The following is a 16,740-nucleotide window of genomic DNA, read 5'->3' as shown; positions in this document are numbered from 1 at the left end:
CTAGATGATGTGGGGCTAGGGGCTGAACCGACCCCAACTGGCTTAGCAAGAGAAAGCCCGATCTAGCAAGAGGTTGGACCAGCCCTTTTTCCCTCTTATTATTGGACGGGAATTATTCCTACCATCCATCTTCTATTTATACGTGTAGGGGTGTAAACGAACCGAACACGAACGAACAAAGCTTGTGTTCGTGTTCGGTTCGTTTAAAATTTAGTTTGTTTGAAATAAGCTCGTGTTCGTTTCTTAACGAACGAGCCGAACACGAACCGAACACGAGCTGTTCGCGAACAACGGGCCAGTTTGACATCCCTAATATTAATATATAAAAATAATATTATATATTAATTATATAACTTATATTATATAAATATTCAATATCTATATTAGTATATTACTACTATAGTATATTAATATATTATTATTATTATTTTATTATATATTATAATTTATAAAATTTAATGTTTTAAAATATAATAAATTTTTTATATATAATTATTTTATATTATTTTATATTTCAAACAATAACGATTCGAACACGAACGAACGCATCATTGTTCGTGTTTGGTTCGTTTAACTAACCGAACGAAAAAAATTTGTTCGCGTTTGTCTCGTTTACTTATCGAACGAATCGAACACGAACTCATTGACGAACCGAACACGAACTGTTCGCGAACAACAAGCTTTTTTGACAGCCCTATATACGTGTCTTTGTCGTGCAAGGGTAGAGTTTTTGGTCTTTCTGAGTTCAGATTTATGTCCAGAACGCCATCAGGGGCTGTTTCCCCTTTTAGGGTTGTATTTGAAGGCGAGGAGGTGCTCCGACTATAACTCGTCTAAAGTGGTAATCTTCTCCAAAGGGTTGAAAGATGCTCCTACTATAACTCGATCCAGCTGAGATACTTTTTCTTCCCCAATACCTTCCCGTAACCCTTTGTTTTGTTCCCGGTCGCCAGTACAGAACCCATCCTGCTACTTCTTGTTGTAACCCCGTCTGCACGTTCGACTGCACATCCGGTATCCGACTACCATACTCTCTGTCTTACGTCGTAGCTTGTGTTGTGTCGTTTCTTATTTCAAGAGTCTGTGTTTGTAATCTCTTTTGTGTTTCAGCAATAAAATTCGCATTTCTACTGTGATTGGGGTTAACTTTGGCATCATTTAGTATCAGAACTAGCCAAACCTCGGTCATATCCCAGAATTTCCTAGTATCTGCCATAAACCAAAATATTTTTTTTCCTACTACCAAAAACTCTTTCCACTTCCACAAATCTCAAACCCTAACCATACCACTCAGGAGATACATGTCTGAGCCTACCCGGGAAGAAATACAACGAGAGATCCACAGACTTTAGTGGAGATCGCGGGACATTAAGGATGACATCCAGAAAGATTTTACTTCAATTGTGATAGGGAAAGTCGAAGGGGTGAAAAAGATAAGAATTTCAACACCTTCCATAAAGAGGATTTCAATGATAAAGAAGAAAGGCCACGGTGTTTCAAAATTCAGCATCATAGGAGAAATAGGGAGGACACAGAGACTTCAGAATAAAGGTAGATCTACATGAGTTCGATGGAGGTAAAGATTCACATGATTTTATTGAATGTCTACAATCAATTGAGAGGATCTTTGAGTATAAAGAGGTACCAGAATATAGAAGGGTAAAGCTTACAGCTATCAAATTGATAAAGGGCGCCTCCTTGTGGTGGGACAACAAGCAGAGGTAGAGGAAAGAGAAGGCAGTGATAAGATCATCAAGTGGGAAAAGATGAAGAAAGCAATGCAGAAGAAATACCTCCCACGCCATTACTGTTAGAATATATTTTTGAGGCTCCACCACCTGTAGCAGAGGAATCAATCAATAGAGAAGTTCACAGCACAGTTTGATCAGTTGCAGATGAGATGTGATTTGGTCGAGCCAGAGAAGCATATCATAGCTCGTTATGTGAGGGGCTTGAAGCCCGTTATTAACAAAGTGGTGTAGTTGCAGCCTTAGTCGTCACTTAGAGATGTCCAAACCATAGCATTAAAAATGAAAATACAGCATAAACAAAGCAAACAACCACCACAAATCAGGCATCCATCCACAGTTAGACACCAACAGGAGCACACCTCAAAAAGTTGAGCAAGTCAATTTGGATAAGGATAAAGTCACCCCAGTAAAAAGAAGCCTGAGAAGAGTAGCAGGCCTGCTACAGTCCCTGTCAGAAAATATATCAAATGTCACAGATTTGAGCACATTTCCTCCAACTGCACGACAAGCCAAATCCTGTCTTTTACCAAGTAGGACGTCGTGGATGAAGTTAGCGATGAGGAAAAACCGGAGGAACAGGGTGAGGTGTATCACTTGCCACCAGATGAAGGAGAAGCACTTGTGGTTTAATGAATCCTACAGGATACGAGGAATCCGTAGAGGCATCGCCAAAATATCTTCTACAACTACTGCACGGTAAAAGAAAGGTGTGTAGTCTCATCATTGATGGGAAGAGCAATAAGAATGGGGCATCCACGCAGATATTAGAAAAATTAGGTCTCATGACTCAGAAGCTGATGTGGCTGAAGAAGAAGAAGAAGAAGAACAGAGTTAGCAAAACTAGAGATGCCTAGTGGACCTTTCGATAGGGAGCCAACTACAGGATCATGTGTGGTGTGATGTCGTCCCTATAGATGTCTGTCACATTTTGTTGGGGAGACCACGACAATTTGAACGGAGGACTCAGTAGACAGCTTCAGAAACACATTATTTCACCAAGGATGGGAAGCCCATCAACCTACTTCCTTCGGTGGTGCCCAAGATCACATGAGCCCTAATCAACAAAATAGCATAGGTGGGACTAGTTCTGGTGACGACGAGGCATGGGAATTGAAAAATCGACTCTAGACACAAGGCACACACAACAGAGGGCATTTAAAGATATTAGGGTTTATACCTTACCACCAATGCCACCACCGTGCGAGAAAGTTTAGATTACCCCCACTTCAGATCTGGTTATGCCAGTTGTGGATGACTTTGAGAGTATTCATCAGCATAGGCAATGTGACAACTTGTTTCAGTTACTGGGGGTACGAGTGTAAACAAGCCAAACACGAGCGAGTCAGGCTGAGCTCATGTTCGACTCGCTAAAAAATATCATTATTCATGTTCAACTCGTTTATATTTCAAACACAAAAAGTGTGTTCGTGTTCGGCTCGTTTGCTTAGCGAGCCGAACACAAGTTGTTCGCGAAAAAAGAGTTGTTTTGACAGCCCTAATCACACAGCCGTAAGAAGTTAAGGGTTGGGGTAAGATTTAAATTTTATTGTTTATATTAAAACATCATTTAAATATAATTTAATATATTTTTATTCAATTTTTTTATTTATAAATTTTATTGGTTATACATTTTTTAGCCTTTTAGTAATTAATTTTTTTAAAAATACTACCCATTAGTGTGTGTGTAATGAGTAGTATTTCGAGCAAAAAGAGCCGACCACGAACGAACAAATTTTTGTTCATGTTTAGTTTATTTAGATATCAAGCACAAAAAAGTATTCGTGTTCGACTCGTTAACTTAGTGAACAAATCGAACATGAGTTGTTCATGAACAACGAGCAATCTTGACAGCCCTAACTAGAGGAGCTCTTGTTGAATTGGAAGAGGTCTTTCATATCAGTGCCTTAGTGAAACCATTGATGGTTGAAACTGAAGGCATCATTATTGACTACAATAACGTGATGGAAGATTTTCGGCAATCCATGGACAAGAGGGTTTGGAACCAACACTGCAGCGAACTCCAAAAATGGCATTTCTAACCAACTTTCATCATGTGTTCTTCTCTCAGATCTCTCATCTAACAATGAGGCCACCCACTTTTATGCCCATTTTTCTTTACATAATAGTTTTGCAACTAAAAAGTTACAAGATAGTCACCCTCTGTTAGTTATTGTAAAGAGGGATGATGTTTTCTGTCAGTCTGTTGCTAAGCGGCTTTTTGTATGTTTTGAAACTTTATTTTTGTTTGTAATGCTCAACGCACACTTTTTAAGGGAGAGAAGAAACAAAGAACATAAGAAAATGAAGTTATGAGTCTAGAAACCGAATAAATAGGGAGAGGAAACCGAACAAAATGAAGTTATGAGTCGGAAGCTTAGGAGGTGAATTCACATTATAAATCGACACGAGAGGCAGTAGCTTTCGTGTGTGCGGTCAGAGAGAAGAGGAAGGAGAATTGTTGTGTGTTCTCTTACTCGAGAAAACGACGTAGCAGACCTCATGCTCAAGGGAAGAAGACGATCGTTGTGTTGCTTAGTTGCGTCGAGTCGCGACCCGAGGCAAAGGAAGGAAAACGACGTGCGAGGCGAATCCCATGTTGAAAAGAGGCTTTCCTAGGTTTGCGTACGCTGCTTTCATATAAAGGAATAAAGAGAAGTCGATGTCGAGAGAACATGCGGGAGGGAGCCAACCATAGGGGAGGAAGGAACGATTCAGATCTCGCATGCAAAGAGAAGAAAAGTTTTTTCACGTGAGGGACTCGCGTGCGGGAGGAAGCTTATCTCGTGTGGATTAGTGTCTCTTTCATTTGCTAAATGGTAAATGAATATAGAAAACTTAGTTCTCACCGTTTGTACCCGTCTTGGTTAATTTCAAGTCTCAGGCTGGGTCGTGACAAGTGAGACACTCAGACTCAGTTCAGTGGCAAACTCTCAGAAGATTGGACCAATGTGGATGTTTGCTTGTAATTTAGGAAAAATCAGTAGGTGCCTTAGGGACGATGGAGTTGTTAATGGGTCTAGGTGCTGCTAGGATTATAGACGAGCCAAAAACTTAGTTGGCTGAATTCGAATCTCCCAACCTCGAGAGACTCACACAGGCTTGGGGCTGAACCAACCCCAACAGGTTCAGCAAAAGAAGGCTAGATCCAACAGGAGGTTGATCGGCCCCTTGTCCCTCTTTTCACTAGGAGGAAATTACTCCCCCATCCTATTTTTGTTTCCTGTCAATACATTTTCTATTAGTATGTGTTGTCCTAGGTGGAGTTTTTTGTCATTCTAAGTTTATATTTTTGTCCATCTTACCGTCGGCGGTTGTTTTCCCTTCTAGGATTGAAACTAAAGGCAAGAAGGTGCTTCAGTTGTAACTCATCCAATGTGATGATCTTCTCAAAAGGATCGAGGGGTGCTCCAGCTGTAACTCGATCTCGCATAAATGCTTATCTTCCCTAATCCCTTGCTTTAATCCTCTATCCCATTCCCAGTCGCCAGTCAAGAACCCGCCCAGCTGCTCCTTGTCGTAACCCTCGCCTGCACATCCGGCTACCATACTACCCGCTCGCTTCCTTCCATAGTGTCATGTCTCCAGCTACCTCTATGCCCCTCACCATCTCTTTGTTCCCATACCAAACACCTTACCCCACCCCTACAAGTATAATTGTAAACGAGCCGAGTCTGAGCGAATTTAGTTCGTGTTTAAAATGGCTCGTGAACAATGTGTTCGTATTCGGCTCAAATAACATATTTTTGTTCGTGTTTGGTTCGAAATTGGTTGGTTGTATCTTGGTGTTTTGTAGGTTGGATCGCGGTTGTATTAGATCAGAACAGCGGTCACGGTGTTATTGGGGATTGTATTGTGGTGTTATTAAGGTATCGCGTGGGCAAGGGTATTATTGGTGCAATGTGGCTGAAGAGTATGCGATGGTATTGGCGAGTGTTATTGTGGTATTATTTAGTTGTATTGTGGTATTATTTAGGTTGGATTGTAGTTGTATTGGCTCAGGACCGCAGTCGCAGTGTTATTGGGAGTTGTATCATGGTGTTATTTGGGTGGGATCGCGGTGGCAAGGGCAGTATTAGCGTGGCATGGCTGAAGAGTTTGTGGCGGTATTGGCGGGTGTTATTGAAGTTTGTACCGCAGTGTTATTACGGTCTAGCATGCATGATATCGAGTAGTGATATTGGAAGGTTTGTGCTACTACAAATAGGCGTTATTGAGAGTGTTACCACGGTGTTATTGAGGTGTTATTGGTGAGGAATTGAGGAATATTGGTGTTATTGGCTTAGCTAACCCAAACTAAACCAATATATTTATTTATTTATTTATTTATCTCTTTTCGAGTCAATTCGAGCTAAACACGAGCGAACAAATGTTTGTTCGAACACGAGCAAAAAAATGTTTGGTCGTGTTCGGCTCGTTTATATTTTGAGCTTAAAAATTTGTTCGTGTTCGGCTTGTTAGGCTTAAAAAATGAGTCGAACACGAGTTGCTTAACAAGCCGAACACAAGCTGTTCGCGAACAATGAGCCAAGTTGACAACCCTACCTACAAGCACAGCAACACGCGTAGCCTCCCCTTTAGCCTGTATCCCCCATACAGTGCCTTTCGCCCCTACAACTACCTCCCATATCCCGCACTGCCTACCCACTACCGACCTTCGCTTTCATAAACCATCTAGTGACCAACCACATCCAAACAACTGTTGTCCTTCCACCAAAAGCCACCATCAATCCCACTTCTCCTCTACTCGCCGCACCACCTCTCCGCCTCTCTGTCTCTCCACCTTACGCCCTAGCTTGAATTGTGTCGTCGTTTCTTATTTCAAGAGTTTGTGTTTGAAATCACTTTTGCGTTTTAGCAATAAAATTTGCATTTATTGTGGTTTGGGTTAACTCTGGTATAACTAGAGTGATAATCATATGTGATTCATTTTGTATTACGAACTTCATTTGAAAAATTGTACATAATTTGTATAAATGCTCAAACCAAAAAGCAATAAAATCATGGAATACATATCAAGGGAATGCAGCAATCTTATGCTAACCTACAATCAATTCATAAAAATGGGGTGAATTACCAAACGAATTAGAATTGGATTCTTTATGCAGCTTAGAAGTTTCATATTAATTATAGTTTTAATTTCAGTTTGCACTTACATTTTTGTCTAATAGGTAAAATTATCCCTAAATTAGACTCGTTTACATTTTAACTTGTTATTTTGTGCATGTATTTAAACTATCATCATAAAGCAGTTCATTATCCTGAAATTTTATAATATTTTCATTATTATGACTTGAAAGTTGGATTCTTGAACAATAGCATGATTTTACAAGGACATCAGAAGGTTATATGATATTTACCATTGACGCTTATGGTAAATCACCTAATAATGTTCGTTAGGACTTCTAAAAGGTGGAGTAAGTTGACATGTGGAAGATACAAAACTTGACTTAATAATCACATGGAATTGTGCTAGTGGTAAAAAATTGATTGCCATTATTTCTAGATGAGCTATAGTCTCCTTTCCACTGCTAAGTCTTTATGGTGAACTTCTTCTAAATTCCTTGGTACAAAAGTCGTCTATCTTCATCTCAGAGTGAAGATCATTAACAAAACTAAATCTCACCACCCACGTTTCTTCTTGACGAGTATATCAAGAATTTAATTCTTCAAATTGATTTAACTACACATCAATATTAGGATTTTCTTCACAAAAATTTAGTAGCTCAACTAATCAAGATGCATAACAAGCAAGGTTGTTAAAATCAGACCGAACCGGTCGGTCAGACCATGAACCGGTAGGACAACCAGTTTGAATGCAAGAGATAACCGGAGGAATAGGATTGGAGAAAACCAGGGTCTAACCAATCGATGGCTGAACCGGCCGTGGTTTTTAATAATCAGGTTTTTTTTTAGATTGCATTGCATTCTTTTTAATAAATGATTCGGTGGAAGAAAGGATCAAAGGAATATGAAAGTTACTTTATATTTTTATTTAAAATTGTAATATATATTTGGGGTGATCATTGTTATATTTACTTTAGCTTATTTGCTTTATTATACAAAAGAATGTGACTAAATGATATAGAAAAAGTTATGTGATTGAAATAGAGCAGAGCTTTAGAAAAATGTAATGTTTTATTTTATCCTCCTCATTGGATAAAAATATTGGATTTATAATAGGAATGTAGAGAAGATGTGCTTATGGCTGTGGCTTTCAAGTTTGTTAGGTTTTTAATTAATCTCAATTTTCTCTCATCTACATTTTACTTTTATATTATCAAATCTTGAATGAACGAAATACGAAATACAAGATTTCAAAGAAATATCAATATTTTTTTTTTTTTGGCTAAAATTGTGAATGAGGTTAGTCATTAAAATATTAAATATTTATATATTTAAAATTATTGAATTTATTTTTATGTGTTTTAGGTTTTATAATGAAATTTTGATCACTTTATAATTAGTATTTGCATATAATATATCATTATTATGTTATTAATTTCATATTTAATTAATTTTTATATTTATTACATCATTTGGTTCATCCCGGGTCGACCTAATGAACCTTGAACATTTCCTTCTATCGATTTGATGTCTGGTCCGGTTTTCACAATATTGATAACAAGCAAGCAGGTATTTGTCTTTCAGGATAACTTTCATATGAACCCAGGATAAGTATTTCTCTCTCAATCTAGCTTTCATCAAGACACAAGTTCTAATAGGACATTCTATAAAATTATTCATGTTGTACTAACTCTGAGTAAAATTTCTTAGCACCACCAACTAATTTGATATTAGTAAATTTTAAAATATTCTTAATTTGATATTAGCATATTTGCAGATATTCTTGATCATACCTGCTGTGAACACTAGGGGTGCTAACCTAAACTTCCTTTATTGCTTAAAATTCACTAAGACAAGGGTCACGATGAAACCAACGATCTCTTTCATGAAACCTATAGTGTCAATCATCATGACCATCAATATTACAATAATCATTAGGAAGATCGTCAAGATTTTTACGGCCACTAAAATTTCAATGATCTTTATTGCTTCATGTCTCGAAGGTTCCAAGTTACTTAGGTCGAGGATGATGGACATCATGAACTTTCATAAGGATATATCTAATAACGAGGTCTAATAATTTGAGGAGGTCCGCCAAAATTACTACGGTGCTATGTCGTAAATGCTAATCATCAAGCATTTCTTCTATTAAATAATTATGGGGCTTGGAGGAACTACAGGTCTACCATGAGATGGATTTCTTACGAGTTCATTAAATAAAGAAAAAACACCATAAAATATTCCGCAGCCAAAATTTCTGAAAGTTAAGGCCTTCTATTTGGCTTAAACATAACTACATAAAATTTGTCTTATAGAATTCAATTTTTATTATTAGTCCTCTTAATTTTTACATTATCTACCCATTGTTCAATTTGTATCATATGCATACACATCTTTTATGTTCACCTCTTAATACATCAAAGTTCATGATAATAAGAATGGAAAAGCACAATTGATATCCGTAATGAAGACAACACGACAATCATAGAATTAATTATTGGTTTCATATTTCAGTTGCATACATGATTTCATATATAATAAATCAATTCAATAGAAATTAAAAAAGTTAAAATATTCAAATTGAACAAAGTTTAATTCATATGTGAATTATAAATAATCTAAGGTTATCTCTCAATATCAAAAAAGAAATATCTGCACTACCCTAACTCTCAAATTGATAAAATGGCAATATCACTAGAAAAATATTCATTTCACAACTAAAAAATCATCATTAACATCATTCACAATTCATTTTAAAATCCAAAAAACTCACATTCATTAAACATGCCAAGTCCTACAATTATGGGAGGTAACAGCATTTTCAAGAAACAGTAAGTCAATAAAACAGAAAATATGACACTATTATGAAAAGAGATCAAACATTAGAACTCACCTCATACAGAAGGTACTTCATACGTTCACTAATAAGTCTGCTTTCATCTCTCAAAGCAATACTAATAGCTGGATGTAGCCAATGAGCATTACTGAGCCATGTATCAACAGAGGAATGCCCTGCAAATACATGACACCACCATATAGGTCCTTCAGGACGCTCCCAATATGGAGCAACAACACCAGCAACCGTAAAGTCATCTTCATCCTCTATCAAATTCATTTGTTGTGAAGACCATTTAGCATCAACTTGGACAATCTGCACTAGTTCTGAAATCCTTGCCCATCCAATAGGAACCCAGTGACTATCAGACATTTGGTTCTTATAGTGCACAGTTTCCTTATAATAAGGAGTGTGAGGCTCATCATCTCTTACAGCAGATGCACTATTCAGGTCTATGAGAGAGTGGCACCCCATAAATGTGTTATCATTCAAGTTCTGAGCTAGAAGTTGGCTTGGGAGAGTTCTTGCAGTTTGTCTTCTTAGATTTTGATCATCATTTTGATGCATAGGTTGAGATCTTGGACAATTTTTTTCTGTAGTTGTACGATTTGATCCTCGAACAAACTCAAAAGCACATATAAGCCCATCAGTCCAAAGGTCACATACAGGAGCACCCTCTCTGCCTGAATGAAACTCTTGCCTGCTAGACTTAATTCCTGAAGGAGATTTATGATTTTCCATGCTGCTAATTTTACTTGATGGAAATCACAGAATTCAATTTGCAGCTGATGAGTGTGCAAGTTTCTGAATTATTTTGGAGGAATTACTCTGAGGTCCTGCAATTGATAATATGTCAAAGAGTCAGTTCTAATTCATAATAGCAGTTACAAATCCTCGTAAAGGGAAAAACAAATACATGTTGACAATCAATAACATATTCATGAACCTGCTGTATAAAACATTAAATAAAAAAAACAGCTAATTAATGCAGATAACCAGGAAAGAAATTAATGGCCAATTGTTTTAACCCAAAAATACTCCAAAACTTTTTTTACAATTAAGCCCTAGTTAAATTATAGCCTCTCAACAACCCGTCTTACTGTTCTTAAAATATTTATACTCATACAAATAGGTTAAATAATTAAGGGTTTATTATTGGATTCAATATTATCCCTGGAAAGGTATAAAGTCTTTACCATAGATGCAAACCAAAGCCAAAGATACTAGGGAAAAAAAGATCAAGGTTTAGAATTTCATTGTAAGTGGTTTTGTTTTAAAAAAAAACACAGTTGACTGATTTGATAGAGAAGGGTGAGTCAATTTGAGCTAAAAATAATTTAGGAGAGAGAATTAAACATGGGAATTCAGAAGATAGTTGGCACTTGGAAAGAACTTCAAGCGGGTTTTAGGTTAAAATCAAGCACCTTTGGTGAGTTATCCTACCAAAAACATTAGATGGTTGGTGAGTACCTAGGACAAGGCCAGATTTTGTGGGTAAATGGCCATAATGAGGCCAGTATAGTAGCTTAGCATGAAGAGCCAAGTTAGATTTAATTCATGGAAAGCCTATGCTACTCAATGTTAGCAAATTCAAGGCTCTATGTGAATTTAAGTTTGGTAAATTCTGATTGTATTCTTCATGATTTGATTAACGTGGCCCAGGTGAATATGAGTGTATAACAATCTTAACAACACAAATAAATAAATAAATAAATCTTCAATCAAATATGATCAGACGTTAAGAAAAAAATACATACTATAAAAAAAAACTACTGCTGTTTTAATTAGGGTATAACAAAATAATAATCTCATAAAGGAAATTCAAATCCCACAACAGTCAGTTTTCACTCTGACAATATGAACATGCAAACCAATATACACCCTAATATTCTAATAAGTTAAAATATACAAGAGCTTGATGACAATTAATAATTGAAAATTAGGAAAAAAACAATTTATTAAAAATTACTAAAATGAGTGGAAATTCTTAGAAAGATTTCTATTTCTTGCTACTTTGCATTACCCCTTACTACACACAAATATATAATAATGTGTCCAACATACCGGTCTACAAAATAGAAAGCATGAATCCTATGAAATTAGGAATCCTACCAAATAGAAAAAATTAAAAATAGGAAACATATAATAAAAGAGACACAATCAGAGAAATATATTCCGAGGGAAAAAAATAAATTCCTTCCTAATCAAGCATGTGAATTAGCACTACTATGTGCTCTCCCAAAAGTTGAGTTGTATATATTGTACAAATCAAGCTTTGAATTCAATTCATCATAATAGACCCTTGGTAGTGCTTTGGTAACGATATCAACAATCTGATGTTGTGTTGGAACATGGCTTAGCTGAATAATTTCATTGTTAATCTTTTTTTTTGAAATTAAGTGTCAATCAATATCGATGTGTTTTGTTATGTCATGGTGCACAGGATTTATTATTATACTAACACATGCTTATCTATCATTGAACATCTTAATTGTGTCTTTCGTCTCAATCGTAAGTTCCTTTAATAGCTTTTGCATTCACATTCTTTCACATATTTCTAGTGCAAGAGCACAATATTCAGATTTTGCACTACTCCGAAAGACAAAAGTTTTGTTTTTGCTTCTTCACGTGACAGCAATGCCCCAGACATGAAAACTATCTAGTGGTTGATTTCTTATTAGTTACCTCTCCTAACCAATTAAAATCTATGTATGTCTCAATCTCATAATTTTCATAGCTTCTGAAGTGCAAATTATATCTAGGGGTCATCTTGAAGTATCTCAAAATTCTGTTCACTCATGTGTTGGCTTACCACACTGACTGAGTAAGCACTATCAAGTGTTGTGTATAATACATAGAATAACTTGCCCACAAGTCATTGATATATTCTTTTGTCAAATAGAGTGTTTTTTCACTTATGTTTTATTTTTTGTTAGAATACATAAAAGTGTCAGCAGATTTACATCCAACCATATAAGTTTCACTTAAAAGGTCTATGATATACTTCCTTTGGAATATGACAATTTCCTCCTTATATCGAGCCACATCCATTCCTAGAAAATATAGGAGAGTCTTGTGGTCCTTGATCTCATTTTTTGTTACAAGCATCCCTTTTTGTCACATGATTTCCTCTGAATCATCATTTATAAAAATAATATCATCTACATATACTATGAAAATAATAATTTTGCCTCTATGATTGAATTTAACAAACAGTGTTTTATCAGCTTAACATTAATGCTAGTAATCATTATTTTAACAAATCTATCAAATCAAGTGATAGAAGATTGCTTCATATCATATAAAGACTTCTTCAACTTGTAAACTAACTTATCGTTTGACCCATTTTCTATGCTCAAAGGTATGGTCATGTAGACTTCTTCATCAAGGTTCATGTTCAAAAAATATTTTTGACATCAAGTTGGTATAAAAGCTAATCTTAATTTACTGCAAGAGACAGAAGGAGCTAAAACGTATTAAGTTTGGCAACAGGTGCAATGATTTTCTGATAGTCAATCTGATATGACTGCATAAAATGCTACAAGTTTGGCTTTGAATCTGTCTACACTTTTATCTCATTTATATTTGATCATTAATATCCATGTGTAGCATACATGATTTTTTCCGTGAGGTAACTCCATAAACATCCATGTATTATTCTTTTATAAAGCCCAAATCTCTTCCTCACAACTTATTGCAAGAACCTATAGAATCTCTTGGATAAAGTTTGGAATCTGCACACTATCAAGATTTGTAAGAAAAATTCAATAACAGGGTAACAAATTCTTATAAACTACATATCTTTTAATTGGATGACTAGTGTACCCTTGAATACATTTTCTGTGAGCAATTGGTTAAAATCATTAAGAAATGGTATGAGAGAGTTATGAGATGAGGAATTCATACCATTATGATTATCAAATGTAGAAGGGCTTGGCTCTAGCTCTTTACAGTTCTGCGTTTGCATAGTGTCGTCTATATGCTCTGCGTTCCTTCATCTTCTGGTGTAGAACCGAAGTTCCTAATCATTAGTGTAATGTTTAGGAGGAGTAAGGATAATTGGGATTGTGACTATCATAGAATTTGGTTCTTCAAGTGAAGCTAGTTGAGTAGCAGGGTTTGATTCAATTAAAGGAAAATACTATAGTATCTTTGCAAAGATCTCAAATTTGATATTCCCTTGAGTTCTCCTCTTCCGAGTTCTCCTCTTCAATGTAAAATTTTAAAAAATAAGATTGATTCTCAAAGAAGATTGAGTTCTCCTCTTCAATGTCAAATTTTAAAAAATAAGATTGATTCTCAAAGAAGATGATATTCATGAAATTGCATATTTTTTTAGTGGTTGGAGAGCAACATTTGTCCCATTTTTATTTGACAAGTAATTGAGGAATGTATATCTGAAAGACTTGGGATCAAGTTTAAGACCGTGCTATTGATGGGATATGAATAAAGGTGAAACAGCTAAAAACCTTCAATGTTAAGAAAGAGCGGATATGTGGATAGAAAATCCATGAGTGCATTACCATGAATTTAAAATCTTAGGACCAGACTAATTTAATAACCAGTTCTAAAATTTTAGGATTTTTCTGTTCAACGCCAGCTCATTTGAAACAGAGGCGTCGACAACGGGGGAGTTAAACAGAGCAATTATCCCGCCTCTCCTCAAATGTTCGACCGCATTAGAGCAGCAAGAGCTAGAGAGCGAGAGACTGTGGGAGAGGGGAAGAGAACGCTAGAGAAAGAAGGATGAAGTCATACCTTGCCGTGAACACGATTATTGAGCAAGAGAAGAGAAGACAATCACGAAAGCGTCCTAGAGCGAAGGAGGAGAGCTCTTGCCCTAACCAATTGAAGGAAGAAGCGTCGAACGGCTCCGCTGTGAAGGAGGATAGAAGGGAGGTGAGTCGTGTCATGCGAGTGGAGACATCACACTCTTAGGAACTCTTAGGATTGACGCTTGCGGCTCCTGTACGAAGGATATGACTCCTCAAGCCTCTATGTGCAAAGAGTAAGAAGAAAAGAGCGGAGACGAACCAAGTGATTTCGAGTAAGGGAACACCGAACCGAGCAATAGCATATGCGTGGCTTCAAGCAGAAAGATAAGGATAGCAAAGCATGTCGTGGAGAAAGTAAGCGTTTTATGTTTAATTTTGAGGACGGTTTGTTTATTTAATGCCAAATATTAAAAATTAATTTTAAAATTTATTAATTTAAATTAGTGATTAAAGATACAGAAATCGAAGCAAAGCTCAAGAAGCTCGGTAGATTTGAATAATTGATTCAAATAAAATTTTATATAAGAATTATTTTATGTTTAAATAAATTTATGTTAAATAACGATATTAAAAAATAATTTAATTATAAGAAAGCATAAATTATATATTGAGATTTAAATAGATATATATTAGTATTAAATTTTATAAAATATTGTAAATTAAAATATATTTAATAATAAATAATGCAAAATTATTATTTAACTTAATAATAATAATAAACACTTTATAATTGATGATAGATATTCTATTATATAGAAGATTTCATTACTTAAAAGCAAGTAAAACCGTAGGGAAGAATAGAAAGTACCTTTACTTTTAAGTTATACTAGTTTTTAGCTTCTTTTAAACTGAATTCATTAATTGTTGCGAAACCTTGTTGCATTATTTTATGTAATTTTTAAGCTCTTTAAGATATTGGTCATATCATTGTGATGTATATATATTTTTAGGAACACTAATGTTATACATATGTAAATGTAGAGTTGAATGAAAAGATCATATTAATGAAATGAACTATATAGTATGCTTGCATATACATGATTAACTATGATAGAGTTCACTCCCTTAAGGTACTAGTTGTATAATGCTAAGGTATCAGTACAAGTAAATGAAAAATTTTATTGATATTGATGTACCTTAAAATGTACAATTTATCTGACAAGTGTTTATAAACTAATATAGATATGAAAATGATATAGTATGACAAAATAAAGATTTTGAAATATTTTGATTGATCATATTCATACATATAAATTATCAAATACACTTGTACATATTTATTAAAAACTTAACAGACATACATATTATTTTTTTTATTGTGTTAATGTAGTTTAGGAGTATGTGTATCTACTAGCTTATTAGCTTATTTTATCTTAGATAAATATGTTCAGGTTAAAATGGCATAATAATGATGAGTTAAAGAAGAGGAAATATTTATACAAGATGTGAACAACCAAATAAAAAGTAAAAAAGTAACTCTTTTAATTTATATTTTTTTGTAATTGCTTATTCAATTATTTTTTGTTGATAAAATATTAATTATAGAGAATGAAAATAAAAAAAAAACTTGATTCTAATTATCCATTCGTTTATTCTCAACTTAGTACTTAATTCAAAGACTCAGGTGTCGAGTTGTGATAAAGTGGTATCAGAGATGAGGTTTAGAATTAATTAATACAATTTTAATGAAAGAACCAATAGAATAATTATATAAAAATTATTAATAATAATAAAATTTTTTATGTTAACTCTAATTAAGTAATTATTTTAATTCAAGCAGATGGGTGTACCCAATATTTTGGAAGAAGAAATGTGGTAGGACTTGAGAAAGTACTTTTTATTATAATTGTGAATACCAGTGCTCTGACCGAGATGATAACGTTAATGGCTCATTTGATTCAAGAATCCATATTAAATTCTAGTGGAAGCAATATCATTGTCGTGGCTAAATATTTGAAGATATTTTAAGATTTATGTCCATCTTTATTTAAGGAAATTGAAGATCTAATTGAAGCAAATAACTGGTTGATGCAGATAGAAAAGAGATTAGACAACATGGCATGTGTGAATGAAAGAAGAGTAGTATTAGCTACTTCTGTGCTTTATGAAGAAGTTTGAAAGGTGGTGGTGTGGGCAAAGTCAGAACATGTCAGTGGCATACAAATCATGATGGTAAAATGAGAAGATTTTGTGGAGCTTTTTAAAAAATGTTTAGTACCACAATCTGCTCCTAAATAGATGCAAGACAAATTCATCAAATTGTTGCAAAAAGAGAAGATGATTATGTAGTATGATTTTGTCAACCATTGCTCTC

General features: G+C 34.9%; 1 protein-coding gene across 4 annotated transcripts in view; it reads right to left on the bottom strand.

Annotated features, from left to right (window-relative positions):
• The window catches only part of LOC110033540, a 37,852-nt gene extending 23,103 nt beyond the window's left edge, over window positions 1-14,749 (bottom strand). For 2 of the 4 annotated variants that reach the window (XM_020737558.1, XM_020737561.1), the window contains exons 1-2: window positions 14,410-14,749; window positions 9,709-10,487 (exon numbers count right to left, since the gene is read on the bottom strand). In XM_020737558.1, coding sequence (XP_020593217.1) covers window positions 9,709-10,392 — 684 coding nt within the window. In that variant the 5' untranslated portion in view covers window positions 10,393-10,487; window positions 14,410-14,749. Of the gene's footprint in view, window positions 1-9,708; window positions 10,488-13,557; window positions 13,673-14,409 lie in introns of all 4 variants that reach the window. The other 2 variants (XM_020737559.1, XM_020737560.1) reach the window with 2 other exon arrangements.
• Between the last annotated feature and the right edge of the window lie 1,991 nt (window positions 14,750-16,740).

The sequence above is a fragment of the Phalaenopsis equestris genome, unplaced genomic scaffold, assembly GCF_001263595.1.
Source record: "Phalaenopsis equestris unplaced genomic scaffold, ASM126359v1 Scaffold001216, whole genome shotgun sequence".
Classification (NCBI taxonomy): Eukaryota; Viridiplantae; Streptophyta; class Magnoliopsida; order Asparagales; family Orchidaceae; genus Phalaenopsis; species Phalaenopsis equestris.
Note: the sequence above shows the minus strand (reverse complement) of the source record. Positions and strands in the feature narration are given on the sequence as shown.